This window comes from Dermochelys coriacea, chromosome 12 (assembly GCF_009764565.3).
Source record: "Dermochelys coriacea isolate rDerCor1 chromosome 12, rDerCor1.pri.v4, whole genome shotgun sequence".
Taxonomy (NCBI): domain Eukaryota; kingdom Metazoa; phylum Chordata; order Testudines; family Dermochelyidae; genus Dermochelys; species Dermochelys coriacea.
The window spans coordinates 44114872-44135855 of record NC_050079.1 but is presented as its reverse complement, the minus strand read 5'-3'; the positions used below and the strand labels follow the sequence as shown (position 1 = coordinate 44135855).

Genomic DNA, 20984 nt, shown 5'->3' with positions numbered 1-20984 from the left:
GGGTGAGAGGCAGGGGGCGGGGACGAACAGAGCCAAGAGGAAATTGGGTAAATACGAAATTTGGCACTTGTAACTACTGCAAACAACCAGGACACTGGAAAAGGGAATGTCCCCTCCGCCCAAAGGGGGCCCCTTGGCAGGAGCCAGTGCACAATGGCCTGTCCGGTTTTTCCCAGACTTCTCAAGGGTATCCTCCCACCAACCCTTTGAATCAAATTGACCCCCAGTGACTGGAGGCAGAGATTTTGGGAACTTTGGGAGAGTTGGAGTGGGACCTGGGAATGCAGTCACAAATTTACCTGCAAATTGGGGAACGTTTAGTGCCTTTCTTGGTAGATACAGGAGCCACCCTTTCCACTATAACGTTTGTGCCAGGGCCCATATCTAATACTAAGGTGTGGGTGCAAGGTATAGAAGGAAACCCCTGCCCGGCTCGGTTATCTTACCCTATCCCCATTAAGCTTGGTTCTCTAAAGCTATCCCATAGGTTTGTTATAATGCCGGAGGGCCCAGCAAACCTTCTGGGACGAGATGTGCTGGGCAAATTAGGAGCACATATATATTGTGCCCCTGAGGGGCTTCGTCTTTTTGTTCCAGATTCGACAGTTGCCTCTCTTATGACATTGACTACGTCTGTTCCCAGTGTACCCTTTGAATTGTCTAGTGTTCCCCATTTTTTATGGAGTACAAATTCCACTGATGTGGGTCTCCTTAAATCTGCGGTTACGGTGAGTCTAACAACTAAAGATGGGCCGCCCCCTTCCGTGAAGCAGTATCCCTTGCCAAGGAAAGCGGAGGAGAGTATCTCACGTGTTATTGACAGCTACTTGGCACAAGGAATTCTGGTTCCTTGTAGTTCACCCTGTAATACGCCCATCCTTCCGGTAAGAAAACCTAAACCAGGAACTGACGGGCACCCGGTTTATCGGTTTGTTCAGGATTTACGCGCTATTAATGACTACGTTATAGCCCCGCATCCAGTTGTTCCTGACCCGAGTACTATTTTGACATTAATTCCTACTTGGCCACTTGTTTTACTGTAGTCGATTTGTGTGCCGGGTTTTTTAGTATCCCTTTACACCTGGATTCCCAATATCTATTTGCCTTTACCTGGAAAGGTCAGCAATTAACATGGACGCGGCTCCCCCAGGGATTCTCTGGATCCCCTACTATCTTTTCTCGCATTCTCACAGCAGATTTGAAGGACATTGTTTTGCCCGGTTCTTCGGTTTTGGTTAAGTATGTAGATGATTTGTTGATTGCCTCTTTGGACTATAGCACATGTTTAACTGATTCTGTTGTTTTACTTACTGCATTAGCGAATAAAGGTCATCGTGCGTCCCCATCCAAGTTACAGCTGTGCCTAAATCAGGTAATTTATCTGGGTTTTGTAATTCAGCCTGGGGAGCGTTTATTATCTCCCGATAGAGTGCGGGCAATCCAGGATTACCCGCGCCCGACAACAAAAAGACAGTTACGGGCTTTCTTAGGGGCTGCCGGCTTTTGTCGACCTTGGATCGTGGAGTTTGGAGAACTGGTAAAACCCCTGGTCCAAGCTACCATGTCATCAACCCTCGACCCGATTTCCTGGACTATGGAGAGGGAGACTGCCTTTACAGCGGTTAAAAAGGCTTTGGTTACGGCGCCCGCCTTGGGATTCCCGGACTACGGTAAACCATTTTTTCTTTTTAGTCATGAACAACAGGGAATGGCTAGTGGAGTCCTCCTACAATATCTTGGAGACCGCCCACGCCCCATAGCTTATTATTCAGTACAACTGGATCCTGTTGTCCGGGGCTCTGTTTCCTGTGTGCGGTCGATTGCTGCAGCGGCAATCATGGTTGAGCGTTCGCGACCCATAGTTCTGGGACATCCCCTGACTGTTTGGGTTCCCCACAAGGTTGAAATTCTTTTAAAACAGCATTCTACCCAGGCGTTGTCTCCACAACGCGCTCATAAATATGAACTAATTTTGTTGGCCGCTGATAACATCACTCTATGCCGCTGCAACACTCTTAATCCAGCGACTTTGTTACCCCTCCCAGAGGATGGCACCCCTCATCATGTGTGTATGGACGTCGTCACCCAGAATGGTAAGCCCCGCCCGGATCTAACAGATTCTCCTTGAATGGAGTCCGATCTGCTTCTCTTCACAGATGGGTCCTCATATTATTTAGATGGCTATCGGGTTTCGGGGTATTCAGTGACTTCCCAGACCGATGTTATAGAAGCCGCTCCTTTACCACCATCATTTAGTGCCCAGGGTGCAGAGTTGTATGCGCTCACGAGAGCTTGCTTATTGTCCGCGGGAAAAACTGCTACCATTTACACAGACTCGAGATATGCTTTCGGAGTTTGTCATGCTACAGGCCAGCTTTGGAAACAGCGTGGATTTCTAACTTCATCAGGTGCAAAAATAGCTAATGGTCCCTTGATTGCCGCGTTGCTAGAAGCTATTTTAGTTCCACGCCAGGTGGCAGTGGTACATTGCTATGCACACAAGCACTCCGATAGTGCTGTTTCTCAAGGTAACGCGTTAGCTGATTCAGCCGCAAAAGTGGCAGCTCTACAACCTCTTTCTGTGTCGGTTACCCGCCCCTTGGATGGGTCTTTCCCACCTGCGGGTTGGACATTAATGTACACTGATGTATCCTTGGAAGAATTGGGCGAGTGGAAACGTTGGGAGGGTGTGGAGGGCGCGGACAAAATTTGGCGAATCGGGGGCAAACCTATTCTTCCCCGTCGTTATTTACTGGCAGCTGCTCATTATTTTCATTCCCTGGGCCATGCTGGTATTCAAGGCACAGTGGCTGCCATACTCCAATCCTGGGCGGCACCACACATTTATCCTGCAGTGAAGCGTATTCTTGGATCCTGTTCAACTTGTTTGGCATTCTCTGCTATGACTCGGTCTGATGCCAGTTCACGGGGGGGGAGACCTTGGGCGAATTTTCCGTTTCAGCGTCTGCAAATGGATTATGCAGACATGCCCAAGTGTTCAGGATTCCATCACCTTCTCGTTATAGTGGACCAGCTATCTGGGTGGCCTGAAGCGGTACCAACGAGGAAAGCAGATGCGAGGTCTGTAGTTAAGTTTCTAATGAAGGATATTGTACCTAGGTTTGGTGTTCCTGAAGTTATAGATACAGATCGAGGCTCGCACTTTACTGCGAAAATTTTGGAGGAACTGTATAAATGTTTGGGAATCACTCGACAATTACATACTCCGTATCACCCTCAGTCTGCTGGTCAGGTGGAACGCATGAACCGAACAGTAAAGACAATGATAGCAAAGTTCTGTAAGGAAACTGGACTTAAATGGCCAGAAATCCTGCCAATCGTCTTATGGCATATAAGGCGGACACCGCGCATGCCCCTGGGCCTGTCCCCATTTGAGGTGTTATTTGGTAGACCCGCTTTAATTCCAGGAACCTACGTTCCAGCACATGCTAGTCTCTTGGATGGTGACGAAACTCTGGCCAAATATGTTGCTAGGTTACAAAAGGAGCTGATTGAAAATCAATTTAAAGCTCAATTGTGTCAAACTGCACCGTTGGGATTGCAAATTCACTCATTTAAGCCAGGGGATTGGGTTATGGTAAAAAGGATTCCCCGCACAGACCCCTTGGAACCTAGGTGGGAGGGGCCGTATCAAGTTCTGTTATGTACTTATTCTGCTTTAAAGGTTGCAGGAAAGAGCTCGTGGATCGACCACAACTACGTTAAAGCAGCAACAGCGCCTCCCCAGGACCCGAGTGATCCAGCGTACGAGCCATTCCACGGATGAATATTACAACCAACCCGTGGACCGAACCCTCCAATTACTGGAATCTTCACAGCCCACCAGGACTTCTTGTATTTCTCTTTTCGACTTGTATATTGGGAACAGGGGTTTTTGTATGGTACCGGGGCGGATGTTATTATTGGTAGGGTTGGCCCGGGGGCTTTTCCCCCTACTCCCAAGTCCAGTCCAAGGGTGGGCAGGTAATAGTTTTTTGAATTTGACTTGGGCTATTACGCAGAATATAAATCAAACACAATGTTGGATATGTATCCATACCCCCACATATATTAGTCAGGGAATTCCATTGGTGGGGGTCCCTATCCCTAATAATGAAACGCAGTTGTCTACATTATGGGCTAATACTACCTTTCATTGGAATATCACTATTCAAACATGGTCTATTGACATGGTGGCCCAGGGCAATTATGCAATCTGTGTTAGAAGAAATTGGAATCCTGAAAATGGGAATTTTGTAGGAACTTTTATGGGGTGCAATCGTACTATCAAAATTAGTTCGGGGATGGCAACCGTTTCAAATTATTCAAGGGCCCCTTGGCCCATCCCTGAAGGATCAGGGTGGTATTGGTTGTGTAACCACACAGCCTATAAAGTTCTTCCAGTAGGATGGTATGGTACCTGCACCCTAGGAGCAATAATCCCTGCTGTAACAGTTTATCAGAGTCTAACACGAAAAGAAATTCGCAATATAGTATGGAGGGATCGGCAAAGTATCCCTTTTAATTCCCTTATCGAGCGGCCCACGGGTTTTCATTCCTTTGCGCGCTGGTTTCTGCCATGGTTAGGAGTAAGTGAGCTAAAAAAAGCTATAGTTAATATTTCTGCTGCCTTAGAGCAGATGGCCAATGCCACTGCAGATGCTTTATCTGCCCTCCAAACTGAAGTCACACAATTATCTCAAACAACCCTGCAAAATCGCTTAGCATTAGATTACCTCCTCGCTAATCAGGGTGGGGTATGCGCTTTAGTTAACTCCAGCTGTTGTGTTTTTATAAATCAACACCATAGGGTAGAGACTGATATCCATATCCTCAAGCAACAGGTGACTTTATTTCATCATATCAGTCTTGATAATACCAGTACTGGATTGCAGGAAGTATGGAATTGGCTCACATCATGGATGCCGGATCTCGGGGTCTGGGGAAGACGTGCTCTGTACATGTTCATATTGATTGCTGTTTTCTTTGCCGTGTTATTTGTATGCCTTCAATGTTGTAAAATGTGTTATTCGCAGTTATTAGTCCTTCATCGTGGTTACTCAGCTCCTATATAGTGTTAACTGACGTACAAAAAAAAAAAGGGAGGACTGTTGAGGGAAAAGCTAATATGTGCAGAGCTGGCACCTTTTGGCGCCAGCCACTGTCTGTGCAGCACAGACCGCAGCACATTTGGGGAATCGTTTCGGGCCTTGAAGCTGTTGTCCTTCCTGTCTTTGTGGTATGCGAGGCATGTTGTGTAACTGCATGTTCTGTTTTAATGATAAAGCTGTTGACATTCTCAGAACACGAGAAAGCACTCACCAGAGAGTGGCTGAGGAGGGGGTGAGGATGGAATTCATTGGTTAAGGGTGCCGATGCACGAGGGCAGCACACGATGTCACATGGTATATAAGCTTTGCATAAACTGTATACGGAGTCCCCTCCTGACTAGCGGGGGGGCACCACGCTCGAGCGTAATACATTAAACACAGACTGGAAACTCTGCAGATCTGGACCTGGTTTTTGGTGCCTCAGCCTAAAAACTTGAACCGTGCGTGACCGAGCAGGTATAATTCGCAACAATATATATAGGGGGCGGGTAACTTTAACAAACAACTGTCACACCATACTCTAACCAGTCATGAAACTGGCTTTCAAAGCTTCTCTGATGTGCAGCGCGCCCTCCTGTGCTCTTCTAATTGTCCTGTTGTCTGGCTGTACGAAACTGGCAGTCAGACGAGTTGCCTCAACCTCCCACCCCGCCATAAACATCTCCCCCTCACCGATATTGTGGAGCACAAAACAAGCAGCAATTACAATTGGAATATTGGTTGTGCTGAGATATAACTGAGTCAGTAAACTGCGCCAGCACACTTTCAAACGTCCAAAAGCACATTCTACCACCATTCTGCACTTGCTCAGCCTCTAGTTGAACTGCTCCTTACTACTGTCCAGGGTGCCTGTGTACAGCTTCATGAGTCATGGCATTAAGGGGTAGGCTGGGTCCCCGAGGATAACTATAGGCATTTCAACATCCCCAACAGTAATTTTCTGGTCTGGGAAGCAAGTCCCTTCCTGCAGCTATTCAAACAGACCAGAGTTCCTGACGATGCGAGCATCATGCACCTTTCCCGGCCATCCCACATTGATGTGGGTGAATCGTCCCTTGTGATCCACCAGTGCTTGCAGCACCATGGAAAAGTACCTCTTGCGGTTTATGTACTGGCCGCCCCCCGTGTTCCAGGGCCAAGATAGGGATATGCGTTCCGTCTATTGACCTCCCACAGTTAGGGAACCCCAGCGCATTAAAGCTATCCACAATGGTCTGCACATTTCCCAAAGTCACTACCCTTGATAACAGCCGGTCAATGATTGTGTTGGATACTTGCAGCACAGCAGAAGCTCTCGGGCGTTGCAAGCTTCCACAGAGCTATGGCCACTCGCTTCTCAACAGTGAGGGGGGCTCTCATTTTGGTGTCTTTGCACTTCAGGGCAGGGGACAGCAAGTTGCAAAGTTCCATGAAAGTGGCCCTACACATATGAAAGTTTTGCAGCCACTGGGAATCATCCCATACCTGCAACACTATGCGGTCCCACCAGTCTGTGCTTGTTTCCTGGGCCCAGAATTGACGTTCCACAGCATGAAGCTGGCCCAACATCACCATGATCTCCTAACCACCACGTCGTGTTTTTACGAATGTCTGTGTCCATGTCCTCATCAGTGTAGTAATCGCGCTGTTGTTGCTTCATCGCCTGGTTTTGCAGGTACAGCACATACTGCTGGATAACGTGCGAGGTATTTACAATGGTCAAAACTGCAGCGGAGATCTGAGTGGGCTCCATGGCTATGGCGCCTGCATGGGTAATCCTGGAAAAAAGGCGCAAAAGATAGAAGAGCAGAGTGGCAGCGGAAGAGGTGCTGTTGAGTTCACGATAGCCAAAAAAAGGCGGAAAACAGTTGTCTTCTGTAGTTTTCACGGAGGCGGGAGACCAGGACAGACAACATGGAGAAGCTCGGTAGCGTGGCAAGAGCGGGAGAGCAGAGTTGGCAGTGGAAGTTGTGCTGCTCGGTTCATGATGGCCGAGCAGAGTTGGCAACGGAAACGTTCAATGAGGAAGAGAAAGTAGATACTAGAGATTACATAGGAAGATGACAGGAAATGCGAGGTGGATTCATAGTAGCAGAAGAGCAGCGGTGCACCGTCTGCTGAAATCAGTATGGCGTCTGCAAGCCAAAAAGGCATGAAACGATTGTCTGCCATAGCTTTCACTAAGGGAGGAGTGACTGATGACACACACCCAGAAACACCCACGAGTGTTTTTGCCCCATCATGCACTGGGAGCTTAACGCAGAATTCCAATGGGCAGCGTGGACTGCGGGAACTGTGGGATAGCTACCCACAGTGCACCACTCCAACATTCAATGCTAGCCTCGGTACTGTGGACGCACTCTGCCAAATTCACACACTTTAGTGGGGACACAGAAGACCAAATGTATAAAATCGCTTCCAAAAATTCAAATAGAATAATTTCAAAATAGTTTTGTACTGTAGATGTACCCTAAGAAACACAGCATTCCAGACAAAAGCCAAGGATTTCTCAGAGCTAATGCTTCAGGATGGTTTTAAAAACAGCAGAGGCTGGTTGGATCATCTATTCGCAACCTAAATAGAAGTTAGAATGTTCCTCTACTAATGTTAGAGAAGGTAACATTCAGTGTTGATAGGTTTGAATATGAAAACTGGTGATGTTCTGAAATCTGATAATGAGCCCTTGTTAATATACTAAAGGCTGCTAATAGATCTGGGATATATTTACTGAAGAGAACTGAAATATTTACTAAATTTGAATGTGTTTTGCCTGTTACAAGCAAAATTTCCTCTGATAAAGTGGTGCAGGAGGAACTGTGTGTGTCTGATTCAGAGGATGATGACTCTTGTCTACAAAAATTCAATCACAGAAAGCTTTAGACGAGAGGTCTTAAATACACGGCCCCAGCCCACCATAGGCACTGATTCCACAGCTGTTTGGCAGTGCTTAAGACTTTCCAGGAGGGAGAAGCAGGGAGGTGGCATGCTCAGGGGAAGAGGCGGGAAGAGGCGAGGCAGGGCCTTATAAACTAGACGAGCAGTCTGAGGTATCTGAAGTTCAGCATGTAGGATTCTTTGCTGTGAGTGGTTGGGAAGAATGTTTGTTAAAAGTGACAACGTATTTTGTATGAATAGTAGATTTTAAAAGTTCCTGCCATTATAGCTATGTTGATAGACATAAGCGTTACTGACCATCTAAGGAATAGTTACAGGTGTTTATATTTTATTAAAACCCCTCTTCGAACTTTTAAAGTTAATACATTGACTTTTAATAGCATACTGTATTACTCTTCATTTTTGACTATACTTTTATATCACTGTATGAAAAGGTTTCAGTTATGCGGCCCTGAGGCCAATGTACTAGTCCTCATGTGGCCCACGTGGTGATTTGAGTTTGAGATCCCCGCTTTAGACCATCAGAAAGCCTCCACCCATTTCTAGGAACAGAAAACTGATGGAAATATTAATGTACAGAAATAAATTTTGAGTTGCTACAAATGTTACAGTGAAATATCTATACGCTGAGTATAATTAATTTCCTACTTCAGAATAAAGATCTTTTTAAAAGATTTTAACCCATGTATTAGGAACATGGAAATTTCCATAGTGGACCAGACACCAAAGTCTATCTAGTCTAGTATTCTCTCTTTCTGTGACCAAAACTAGCTGTTTCAAATGAAGGTGTAAGAGCCCTGCAGTGGACAAATAGGGGTAATCTCTTCCCCACATAGATCTCATCCTGGTCTTTACTAGTTAGAGATTGATTTAAAGCCTAAACCACAAGGTTGAATAATCCTTCCAAAATTAGGCATAATTAATTTTAGAATATGACCTCTGGATAGGTCTTGATATCCATATAGATGTCCAATCCCTTTTTAAACCTAAAGTTCTTGACTTCAAATGACTCCTTGCAGCACTGACTTCCACAGTGTAATCGCACATTTTGTGAAAGTGCTTCCTTTTATGAGTTATTAATTTTCCATCTTTTGATTTCATTGAATGTCCCTTTGTTCTTATGTCCCCTCTTAATCATCTCCTCTCTAAAGTCAACAATCCCAATCTTTTCACTCTCTCTTCATGTGACTTTTCCAGGGCCTTCATCATGCTTTCTCTTCTCTGAAACCCCTCCCATTCTGAAATATTGCCTTTGAGATGGGAGTGGGGACCCAGTACTGCACGGGTCGCATCACTGATTTATATAAAGAAATACTATTTTTGGTATTCTCCATGCCATTCCTCATGCAACCAAACCTTGTTTGCCTTTTTGAGGCTGAGGTCTCTAAGCAGTCTCCAGCGCTACCTCAGCACTCACCTAGTTTTGAGATAATTTAATATTAAACATGGCACCTAGTACAGAATCTTGAGGCCCCACTGTTAACCTTTTTCAATGACAAAAACTGACCATTTAGTCCTTTTTCCTTTCTGTGTCCTAGACAGTTTTTGATCCAAGCCAATACTTTACCTCTCATGCCATGACTACTTAGATGATTTTCCTCTGCAGAATCTATGCTGATTAGACCCTATTGTATCATTATCTTCCAGGTGTTTTCTTGGTTGAATCAAAAATTTAAAAACAGAACTAATTTGCCAGGCAGTCCCAGGAGCAGCTCCACATACATCCCTCTTCCTCTCCCCTCCCCCACCCCCCAATGCCCAACCCGCTGGCCAGGTCAGCGGCAGGAAGCTGGAGTCAGGCAGTTACTGCTCTGGCTGGTGCCATGAAGCAGGTTCCCCCATCTGTTGCTGGTGCCTGGGCTGCTGCTGCTCCTCAGCTCACGCAGCTGGTAAGAGCTGCCCCAGAGAGGGGGACCCCGCTCTGTGGCCAGAAGAACCTTTGGGGAGCAGTGACCACAGGGGAGCCCTCCTGGCACACAGCCCCTAGCTACCCCCTCACTGCAACCCTGCTCTACCCCACACCAAACACAGCCCCTCGCTACCCCCTGCCTGCACCCTGAGCTACCCCCCCCCCCGTACACAGCCCTTAGCTACCCCCTCCCTGTACCCTGAGTGATTTTCAAACTTTTTGAACTGAGCCCCCACCACACACAACCCAGACAGGCTGGGTGGCCTGCTGAGGTGAGTCATGGGGTAGAGGTGGCACTGCCTTCCTGGACCTCACTGTGCAGAGCTTGCCCAAGCCCTGCCGCCCCCCCAACCCCCGAATAGAAGTCAAACTATGCCTATGCCCAAGGGCCCACCCCCGGCCCGGAGCCCCAAGTCCCCCACTTCCCTCAGAGGGCCCTGAAATTTTATAGCACGTTGAAGGGGGGCCTTGGAAAGAAAAAGGTTGAAAACCCCTGCCCTAGAGCATTTTCAAAAGGACTACAACATTTGCTACCCTTCAAGTCTCTTGAACAGTAGCTGTTTTTAGTGAAAGACTGCATATTTTTGTGAGCAATTCAGATACTTCATATTTGAGCTTCTTCAGAACTTGATGGACCATCTGGGCTGGTGACTTACTACATTTAATATTATTGATTTGCTCTAGTATCTCTTCTCAAGATCTGAGACTACCTCCTCTTTGTTACCAGGAAACAGAAGATGTGGGATATGAATCTCCTTTTTGATGGTGAAGACTGATGCAAAGAAATCAGTTAGCTTCTCAGAAACGTCCTTCTTGCCAATCACATATCTATGTAATGCACTTTAAAGCACATATCCTTGCTTTCTTTACATTTTAATGCAATCATGTGCACTTTCATCACTGTAATGTATAATGCATTTGTCTAATCTCTTGCACTTAAGTTTAATAATTTAATAAAGTGCATTTAAAATAAAATATCACAAAATGCATATACATTCTAGCTGTCTTTTTGCTTTAGACGAACAGGTTTTTGAGATTTCTAATAGCACCAAAGAAACTTTCCCTGTTCTCTTAATAGATTTGTCAGGCTACCAATGCTACCCAAAATTATTAAAGCAAAATTTAATTTTAAAATCTACTTGATTTTTCACCTGTGGCATTCTTTGTACAAGTTTCATTGCACTCAACTTAGATGATGAAAAAACCTACTCAATTTCACTCATGTCTGGTAAATTTCACCCTTTAGATCTTGCAAGACATCATATGGGTTGCAATCAATGCAATAAAAAAAAATGTTAAGTTAAAAAACGTTTTTTCTTTAAAATTAAAAAGATAAATCATGAAACCATCTAGATTAATATTACATTGTGGTGGTGCTTCCCCCAGAAAGATCCATAATAAGTAATCCAAGACACAGCATTTAGTGCAAAGCAAAAAACAAAAAAGGCTTTAAAAATGTTTTTATATGCAAAATGCACTACAGAGCACAGAAACAGCTTTGCCAGCACAGCATCTGCCAGAGCTGCTCTCTTCTCTTGCTATATTCTACCTCTTGATTCTGGGAAAGACGAAGAGCCTGGTATTGAAAGGCTCTTGGCCATGTCTCCTTCCCAGGTTACTTCCTGACATGAGTCTCTGTGGCCCCTCCACTCTCCAAGGAGGAGCAGCCAAGCGCAGTCTGGTCCTCCTCTCATAAATATGCATAGTAAGGGAGGAGACAGGATGAATAACTTCTCACAGCAGCTCTCAGTTACTTATAGAGAAATCAGTGCAGTATGTAGCTGCTGATTATAGCTAAATAAGAGGGGTTTTCTCTCACTTTTCTGGAGTTTGGTTACTATGGTGTTTTTCACAATAGGCTCTGAAGGAATCAGACTAGAAAACAAGATTTGCCTTTTTTGTTGTTTTTGTAAACACCAATACATTTGGGACCTACACTACCTGACAATGTCCATTTATATGGCTTTTGTCAGTTCCTCTTAAGGGCTGCGGATAGTGGGAGCGCAGTGCAGCAAACCTAGCCGGTAATGCTGTCTACCCAACCCTATAGGTTTGGGACTTTGTCTTGTACTGTTGTTGCATTTCAGGAGGCTGAGCTTATACCAGTGACAAGTGATGAAGAGGCCAAGATAGGTTGTCTTGGTTTCTACACGATACTTACCAGTTTTCCTCATTCTTGCATGGCCAATGCATTTAGTTCCAGTCCCCATAGCAACAACTTCCTTAGTTACTGAAAAAGAAAATAAAGTTAGCTGAACCACTTCTAAAAGCATCACCCTAATTTGATCACTTCAATCAGACGGCACCACAGGAGACAAGGTACAAGAGGAGGGATGAAGTAACACCTGCCTCTCACACACTCCCACCCCCACTGGAGGGGAAGGCTATGTACCAGACACACACAGAGGTGAGGAAAGTCAGGTACCAGGCACAGCACCAGTGTTGGAGGAAAAGACATGGCATGTGGCAAGGGAAGAGGGGAGCACTGGCATAGGGTCCTACACACAAACAACACAAGATGACCACCACTCAGGGACCCCCAAACAGGGAAGATGACATAAGGGGAATGCACCATACAATGCATAGCACAAAGGAGATGCTGATGAGGCAGTATAAAGCAATAGGATTACCCTTACCCCCTTTTAAAGGAGACCTGCTCAGAAAAAAAAAATATTGGGTTAGTATCCTTTTCTGGATTCATATGAAAAATTTCAAAGTGTGGGTTTGGGTTTTTTTACATCTGAAATTCAGGTCTTGCCTATTTCACTGCATACTAATTGGTCAGTTTCACATCAGAACACATGGAAGCGAAGGTCTACATTTGCTAAGTGACTAGGGATTTTGGATGTCCAAAGAGACACTTTAAAAGGGTGGCTGCTCAGCACGGTCTGAAAAGAGGGAACCTCTAAGATGCATCAAGTTGTACACTCAAAAAATCATTACCCACTTCTGAAAACTTAAATTGCAATTTTTCAACAGCTTAAATGATTGCTTCTTGGAACCGCTAACTCTGAAGTGCACAAAGGAGAGGCAATGTATAGGAGTTGGTTCAGGAAGTAACTATAGAAATTATCTCCTGATCACTTTTGTTTCAGTATTATCATAGGAAGAATATCAAAACTAGAAAGAGGGATTTAACTCACCTAAAAAAAGTCAGAAGAGAGGAAACTTAAGAAAACCTTTAGTCTTAGAATAACTAAATTAAATAACTGCAACAGTACAGAAGACTTGTGCCCCAAACAAAAAAGAAGCAGGAAAGCAAAAAATTAAGCCATCATGGCTAACTGGCAAAGTTCAAGAAGTTATGCAAATCAAAGCAAGCATCAATCAGAAAATGGAAATCCAGCCCAAGCAAAGCATAAACTACAGCATGTAATCACTTCTGTAACTTCCATTTTAATTAAGACAGAATTGAAAGAACAAATAGCCAAAGACATAAATATACCAGAAATAGGAAGCCCACAAAAAAAATTAGTGGTTACACTGGATCACCAGATTAAGCAATTACAGAGGACAAGGATATCACAGAAAAGATAAATGTGGCACCGTCAGAGACTGTGGTGTCAAGGGAGACATTGATAAATTAACCAGCAGCACATACATCCAGGAGTTCAGAAGGAGCTTGTGGATGAGCTACTACCAAAAAATATGCACTCATTAAAAATCAATTACTATGTCAGGGGAGTGGAAAGTAACAAATATCTTTCTGTCCAGCACTAAGAGTGATCCTAGGAATTATAAACCAGCAAATTTTATTTTAGTACTATGTAAAGTGGCTAACTACAGAGACTTATGAAGCACCAAGCTAGAAAGGATACTGTAGTAAGATGAGGCCCTGAAACATAAACCTTTATATCACAGGCCTGGTATGAGGCCTAAGGCCTGAACTAAAGTAATGGTCAAGACTTTACTAACATAAAGCAAAGTTAAGCTGTGAGCCTGAGGCAGACCCTACTCACAGAAGCTGGCAAGGAAAGGGCTGATGTTGCAAAAATACACATACCTAAAAGGCACTGGACACTAGAGATACCTGAACACTCCAATACTTGCACATTCCACTCACATAACAAGGAACAGGCTGACCCACCCTAAAGACAGGGGCAAAAGGGTAATATGATGGATAGAGTTGTTTTGTTCTAACTAACATGTACAAGGTGAGAAGCGGCACCTTACTACGTAGAGGGGTTACACCTCAATACGTCAGGAATAATGTGTAACTTGTTTGTACCTGTGTAGAAGAATGCATCCCTGGGGCATTGTCTCTGTCCAGCCTAGGGAGCAGTGGAGTGTCCCGCCACTGACTGAGCTGTGTCCATTGTCAGGGAGCACATATGTACTAGCAGAACTGTAGACATCTGATCCAGGGAACTAGAGACTGTTTCGTTTGACAATTAACCTGGCCAGGTGCTTTCATACCCTATCAGAGTCTGTGGTCATTGGGGGTTTTCTCAGGGTCTGCTGCGTCAGCTATCTGCGCAGAGCCGGGGCAGCACACAGAGGAAACACAGGCACACAGCCGACTGTTATCAACATTGGATAGAGCAGAGCACCCCACTGGTGACATCTGACAACAGATACTATAGGGACAAATAAGCACAGCTACCGTAAAGGAAAACTGCGCCTCTTCAATCTTTGAGCACGTCAAGAAAACAGGGGATACAGGAGAACATGTTGATGGGTCATTAATGAAAGTCCCAATAAATTATAAGTAACATAGGGAGAGCGATAAATTTTTGTCATGGATCAAAAACTGTCTAAGACAGGAAACAAAGCAGAAATAAATAACCACTTCCCATGATTAAGTGGCTAACAGCAGGTGCACCAAGGATTCACATTAAGACTAGTTTTAAAATATATCTAACAATGATCTGGAGAAAGGGGAGAGTGGTGACCTGGCCACAGCCACAATCCCAGCTGCCTAGTCACTATGTCTGACACCTTCCTTAAACCCTCCTTCCTCCACCCTCTCCATGCAAAATTTTGCTCCTTCAAATAGAAGATTGACAAAAGTCTATCTCCTTTCCCCATATTTTCCATCATCACTGACAGAGGTTTGTCATTTGCTCTCCTCCTCTAAACCTTCCACATACAGCAGTGACCCCATCCATCCCCCTTCTGCCTCATGACCTCCTTCACCCCCTCATTCCTCCCTCACACTTCTCTTTAATCTCACTCACCTCTGACCCCTTCCCCTCACAACATGAGGCTGCTGAAAGTGCCATCCCTCAACCCCAACTGCCTCTCCAAATATTGCCCACCCTATCTCCTTCTCCCCTTCACCACCAAACTTGAGAATATGCCATGTGAAACCACTGTCTAGAGTTCCTCTTCTCCAGCTCCACCATGGACCCCCTCAAGTCTGACTTCTATCCCCTCAGCTCCACTGAAACTGCTCTCCCCAAGATTTCTATTGCCTTTTCTTGGCCCAAACCCAGAGCCTCTAATTCTGTAACACTCCTTGAAATCTCACCATCTTGGCTTTTGTGGTTTTCCTCCCACAATTTTCCTACCTCTCAGATCACTCAATCAGTTTCTTTCAATTGTTCCTCTTTTTCCACTCTCCAAACAGGACCTGCAAAGCTCTGTTCTCAGTCCCCTCCTTGTCTCCATTTATAGAGTAATGATGGTGGGTGGGCAGATGGAGTTGGCTGTCATTTATTTTATCTATACTTAGCAAAAAAAAAAATTGCAGATGCAAAACTCCATAAATATGGTATGTATTTCACTGTGATCCTGTCCCCTCACCCTTTGTAGTCACTTGTCTTCTTAGACTGCACAGTCTGAGGCAGGAACCATCTCTTCATACGCATTGCTGCAGCACCCAGCACAACAAGGCCCAAATTTTGATTCATAGCACCCTGAACACGATGTTCATTTCTAGTCACCTCTTCTCAGGAAAGATATAGCAAAACAGAAGAAAGGCCGAAACAGAAGAAAAGAAGAAAGAGAAAAAGACAACAAGGATGACTAAAGTCCTGGAAAGACTTCTGTATAAGGAGAGATTGAAGAGACTTGGACTGTTTCATTCAGAGAGGGGATATGATAAATGCATATAAAACAATTAATGGTATAGAGAAGGTCAGTTGGGGATTCGTTTATGCTCTTTCATAATACAAGAACAAGGAACATTCACTGAAATTGAAGAGCAGTACATTTCATCATCATCAGTGATCCCTCAATTCAAGGATTATCTCTACCACCGATTTACATATTGGTCCCAAGATGACTCAGGAGTCCAATCCTGGAAACTCAAATCTGCCCGCAGTAGGTACAGACATTTCCTGGAGGGTCAGCTGCCTGTTGGGAGAAAGTTCTCTCTTTTTTCTTCCTTTACATTTAAAAACTGATAATACTTGTGCACAGTGAACAACTGACATGTGGAACTCTCTGCCACAAGATGTCACCAAGGCCAAGGGCTTAGGAGGATTAAACATTAATATGGATAATAAAATAATAATAAAAATAATAATCACATTATATGGCAGTCTAATCTCTCGTGCTTTAGGATGTAAATCAACCACTACCTTATGAGGGTTAGAACGTGGGACAGGTTTCAGAGTAGCAGCCGTGTTAGTCTATATTCGCAAAAAGAAAAGGAGTACTTGTGGCACCTTAGAGACTAACAAATTTATTTGAGCATAAGCTTTCGTGAGCTACAGCTCACTTCATCGGATGCATTTTTGGCTGCTTTACAGGAAGGTCTGAGAAACCCTATAATGAAAAATAATGGCATAAAAATGCATCCGATGAAGTGAGCTGTAGCTCACGAAAGCTTATGCTCAAATAAATGTGGGACAGAAAGCGATGCTGGTCAGAATGGGGAAACACTGAAGAATGAGCTGGGACACTGTCTCACCCTGGTGAAGTTAGTAAATCTGATGGGGTTGCTGGGAAAGAGCAACACTGAAGAGCCATCTCCCTGAAGGCACACCATGTCCATTCATCAAAATGATGTGAAGCCTCAGGGTCCTGTCTGACTCCCCACTAACCCTGGATGACCAGTTAGCATCAGTATCTAAAAATGCCGCTTTTCACCTCCAGCTCACTAGCTAACTCCTCCCAGATGATGATCTGACCACAATGATGCATACATTTGTCACCTCCAGGCTAGATTACAGTAATTCACTGTGTCTGACACAGAGTGCAAGAATAATGCAAAGGCTCCAGCTGATACAAAGTGCAGTTGTCCACCACTTCCCTGGTTTTGGTTGCCATGAGAACATGGCACTGTCCCTCCACTGGCTCCCAGTTCATTCCCAATGCCAGTTTTAAGATTGCTTTAAAGATTAGGACCAATTAATGACTCAAGACCAGTTACATTAGAGATCAAATTCCAAACTGTAAAATGCCAAGAAAGTTGGGCCAATGCAGATCACAAAGTCCAGAACAAAGCATGTGACAGCCAGGGATCAAAGAGATGTGGCTATGGAACAAACTTCCAGAAAGCAGAAGACCGCAGAATTCGAGCCCCTTCACAAGTGTTGCAAAACCTTCCTCCAGAAAGAGCCCTTCCACCAAGACAAGAATGATATTCACAACACCAACCCCCGCACCACACACACACACACACACACACACTCTCTCTCTCTCTCTCTCTCTCTCTCTCAAAACACATTACAAACGGTCGGCCCCTGCAGAGATTTCAAAACCCAAAAAGGGAGAAGAAGAGTAAGACATTCTGTAAAGCCCACTAGGAAATTTTATATTGGAAGCGATCAAACAATACACCGATGTGTGGCACAACAAAACTCTAGACGCTAATAGACAGAAAGGAAGGGACATCTTCCTTTGTGCAGATTATGTCATTATTTTTCATTATAGGGTTTCTCAGACCTTCCTGTAAAACAGCCGAAAATGGGCACTGTCAGAGACAGGATACTGGACTAGCGAGACAACTGATCCAATCAGGTCTCATAATAATTATGTACTCCATTTTTCCTGAGAGAAAATAATTTTGCTACAGTCACATCCCTGTCCTTTCAAACAAGATCTGCAAAAGATCTCACTTTACTTCTCAGGGTCCTCCAATGGAGATCTCCACCAAACAGGAAAAGAATATTTAACATTCCTGATGTTTCTAGGATAAAAGTAGGAGAATGAATTCAAACACTTTTTAGGCAAAAACCCACAGTTTTTTTTCCTTTACAGGTCACCTTTAACTAAGCTGAAAATCACATTACAGGCATTTACTGAGAAAGTAAGATTCATTCTCACCCTGCAGATTCCCAACATTAAGGCAAGCCTCTCTTTCAGGTGCAGACTCCACTTTAACCACAGCTGCTAGTAAAGTCCACTCACGATTAGGATCCGGCTTCCCCTGCTTAGGAAGCTTGGTGCTATAATGTGTGTAGCACAGACCAGCAACCTCATCAGCTGACCACATGGCTACAGCTGCCACATCAGCTTCTGAACAGAATTGGGATACAGCATAAAAACGACCAGAAAAGCATCACCTTCCCTTCCCAGTCCACCACCACATATTACCCTTTCCTTGAACCCCCATACAAACCCCCAGCCTCACTAGTGTCATCAGTTCCCACCTATACTTCAGCATAATACAGCAGAACTTTATTTTCTGGTGGTATTTCAAACAAGCTAATCCCCTTGATGTTTCCCAGAGTTGCTGGAGGGATGGAGAAGTGACAAATAGATAAGGCACTGGACCGAACGTCAGGAGACCCAGTTTCTATGCCTAGCTCTGACCTGCCATGCGCCATTAAGTTCTCCGCTCTGTGCCTATTTCCCCTCTCACCCTTCGTCTGTCATTTAGACTGCAAATGCTCGTTGTGTCCGTAGAGCAACCAGCACAATGAGGATCTAATCACAGTTAGGACCTCTAGGTACTACCATAACACACATTTTAAAAAAGAGAAGATTGGGAAAGTGTCATTCAAGTACCCTCTTCTCCCCTAATCTGTGCCTCTTCCCTCTTCTTTCCAGTTAGCTTATCCCCTCCTAACCGCCAGGAGGCGGGGCCGGGGCCGGTGCGGGAACCCAGGAGTCCCAGCACTGCCCGGGCCGGGACACTCACCTAGGCCTGCGCTGCTCCCAGCCTCACCCGAGACTAGAGTCGCGACTCCTACGTCTTCCGGCTGCTCCGGAAGCAGATCCCAGACCCCCAAGGCGAGCTTCGCCGAGACCTATCAGGAGGTTAATTCCGCAGCCACGCCCTTAGCCCAGGCCGCGCACGAGGACATTTGCGAGCAGGCGCTCTGGGGAGACATTGCAGAGGAGAGCGCATGCGCAAAAGTCCGTCCCGCGCCGGATCGTAAATTTGACCCGGGCACGCTTGTTCGTGTGGGGCTCGCTCAGGAGCGCTGCTGGGAGTTGTAGTTTGTACCAGCCTCGGGCCCGGGACGACCTGCACCTCGCAGTGCCGGGTTTACAGTGGTGCCGGCCCAGGCTCAGAAGGGGCCCGTAACGCCCGTTTCCTCCCCTCCCGCCGCGGGAGGCCCCGAGGGCGAGGCGCAGCATCCCGGTTACCACAGCGCCCAGCCTGCATCCCCCGAGAAAATCCTTGTCCGGGGCAGCCGTGGGGCAGGCAGACCGCCAGCCATCCCCGGATATGACTCCAGGTCTCACCCCGCCGCATGGATCCAGTCCTGAGCCGGGAGGACTCCACCAGGAGAAGTTAAAATAGTAAGTAAGGGAGAAAAGGCTCTACTTGAGGACCTGGGCCACTTTAGGTACCAGACACGCACGAGGATGTGACTCAATTTCCATTTCTGAGCCATGGAAGCAGAAATTGGCTTTTCCTTTCCAGATGTATCTACTATTCAGAAAGGGAATCTAGCACCAGCCTTCCAGATTTGAACACCCTCAAAGTTCAGGAATGCTCAAGTTCACTTGGGCCACACTGTTACTTCATTTCTCCCAAGTCTCCACTATAATTTGCTGTAGAAAAAGTAGGATAAAATTGAATAACAAATGCTGGTCTCTTCCCAGTGCTAACTAGGACTGGAATTGCTATTTTCAACAACCAGTACCTTTTTTTTTTAAGTTTTATTTCCCATAAAAATGACAGTAATATTGCATTGGCAAGTTCGCCACAGAAACTAAGAGTGGTAGAAAAGAACAGCAAAGGACCTCAACTTTTCTTCATTATGTAGGACAGCCTTACAATATGGATCCAGATATCCTTCAAGCACACAAACTGCAAATTGTTCCACTTTACTGCAGTCTGCATTCTGTGCACGTCCAAAAGTCCTACTGAAGTCAGAAGTGCCTTGCTTTTGTAACCATACCACCTGATATTTTCAGACCGGAGATGTTGATTATTCAGTAGGTCATGTGAGACCCTCCTGCTTACAATACTAAACCAGTGTAGCATAGTTTTAGAATGCACTGTGCTCCTAGAAGCAAAGGACTTCATTCTAGACTCTATACATAGCCCATTAAAGACAACGAAGAGACTCCCACTCACTTCAACAGGCTTTGGGTGGAACTGGTTATACATGGGGTAACTCCACTGTCTTCACAGGGTCCTGGTCCCACTGTGGAGGGGGGCGGTGTGAACTTGTTGCAGAGCTACTGCTCAGGGATGGCGAACCTTCTGGCATCCCAGCCTCCAAAATCATCCAGACTGCTCCGTCTGCATGACTATGTGCTAGCTGAGGGGTGCATAATGTAGTAAAATGAGGCCCTAAAACAAACCCTTGTATCAGAGGCCCAGTATGAGGCCTAAGGCATGAACTAAAGTAATGGTCAAGACTTTAACATAAAGCAAAATTAAGCTGTGAACAAGAGGCAGAACTTGCTCATAATCTGGCAAGGAGAAGGCTGATGTTGCAAAAACATACATACCTAAAAGGTACTGGACACTAGAGATACAAACATGTGCCAGGATGGTACCAAGAACACACTGATACTAGTATATTCCACACAGATAACAAGGAACATGCCGACCGATCCCAAAGACAGGATCAAAAGGATAATATGGATAGTTGTTTTGTTCAAACCAACATGTACCAGGTGAGAGGCAGCACCCTAACATGTAGAGGGGTTGTACCTCAATACATCAGGAGTGATGTGTAGTTTGTACCTATGTATAAGAATGCACCCTATAGGAGGTGCCTTTGTCTGGCTTAGAG

General features: G+C 45.2%; 1 protein-coding gene across 8 annotated transcripts in view; it reads right to left on the bottom strand.

Moving 5' to 3' along the window:
- The window catches only part of ADAT1 (adenosine deaminase tRNA specific 1), a 54685-nt gene extending 35589 nt beyond the window's left edge, over window positions 1-19096 (bottom strand). For 2 of the 8 annotated variants that reach the window (XM_043495011.1, XM_038368529.2), the window contains exons 1-3: window positions 18109-18189; window positions 12056-12124; window positions 6576-6868 (exon numbers count right to left, since the gene is read on the bottom strand). In XM_043495011.1, the coding sequence (XP_043350946.1) occupies window positions 6576-6868; window positions 12056-12087 (325 nt within the window). In that variant the 5' untranslated portion in view covers window positions 12088-12124; window positions 18109-18189. Of the gene's footprint in view, window positions 1-6575; window positions 6869-12055; window positions 12125-18108; window positions 18301-18925 lie in introns of those variants that run through there. The other 6 variants (XM_043495014.1, XM_043495013.1, XM_043495012.1 and 3 more) reach the window with 6 other exon arrangements.
- Window positions 19097-20984: the final 1888 nt, after the last annotated feature.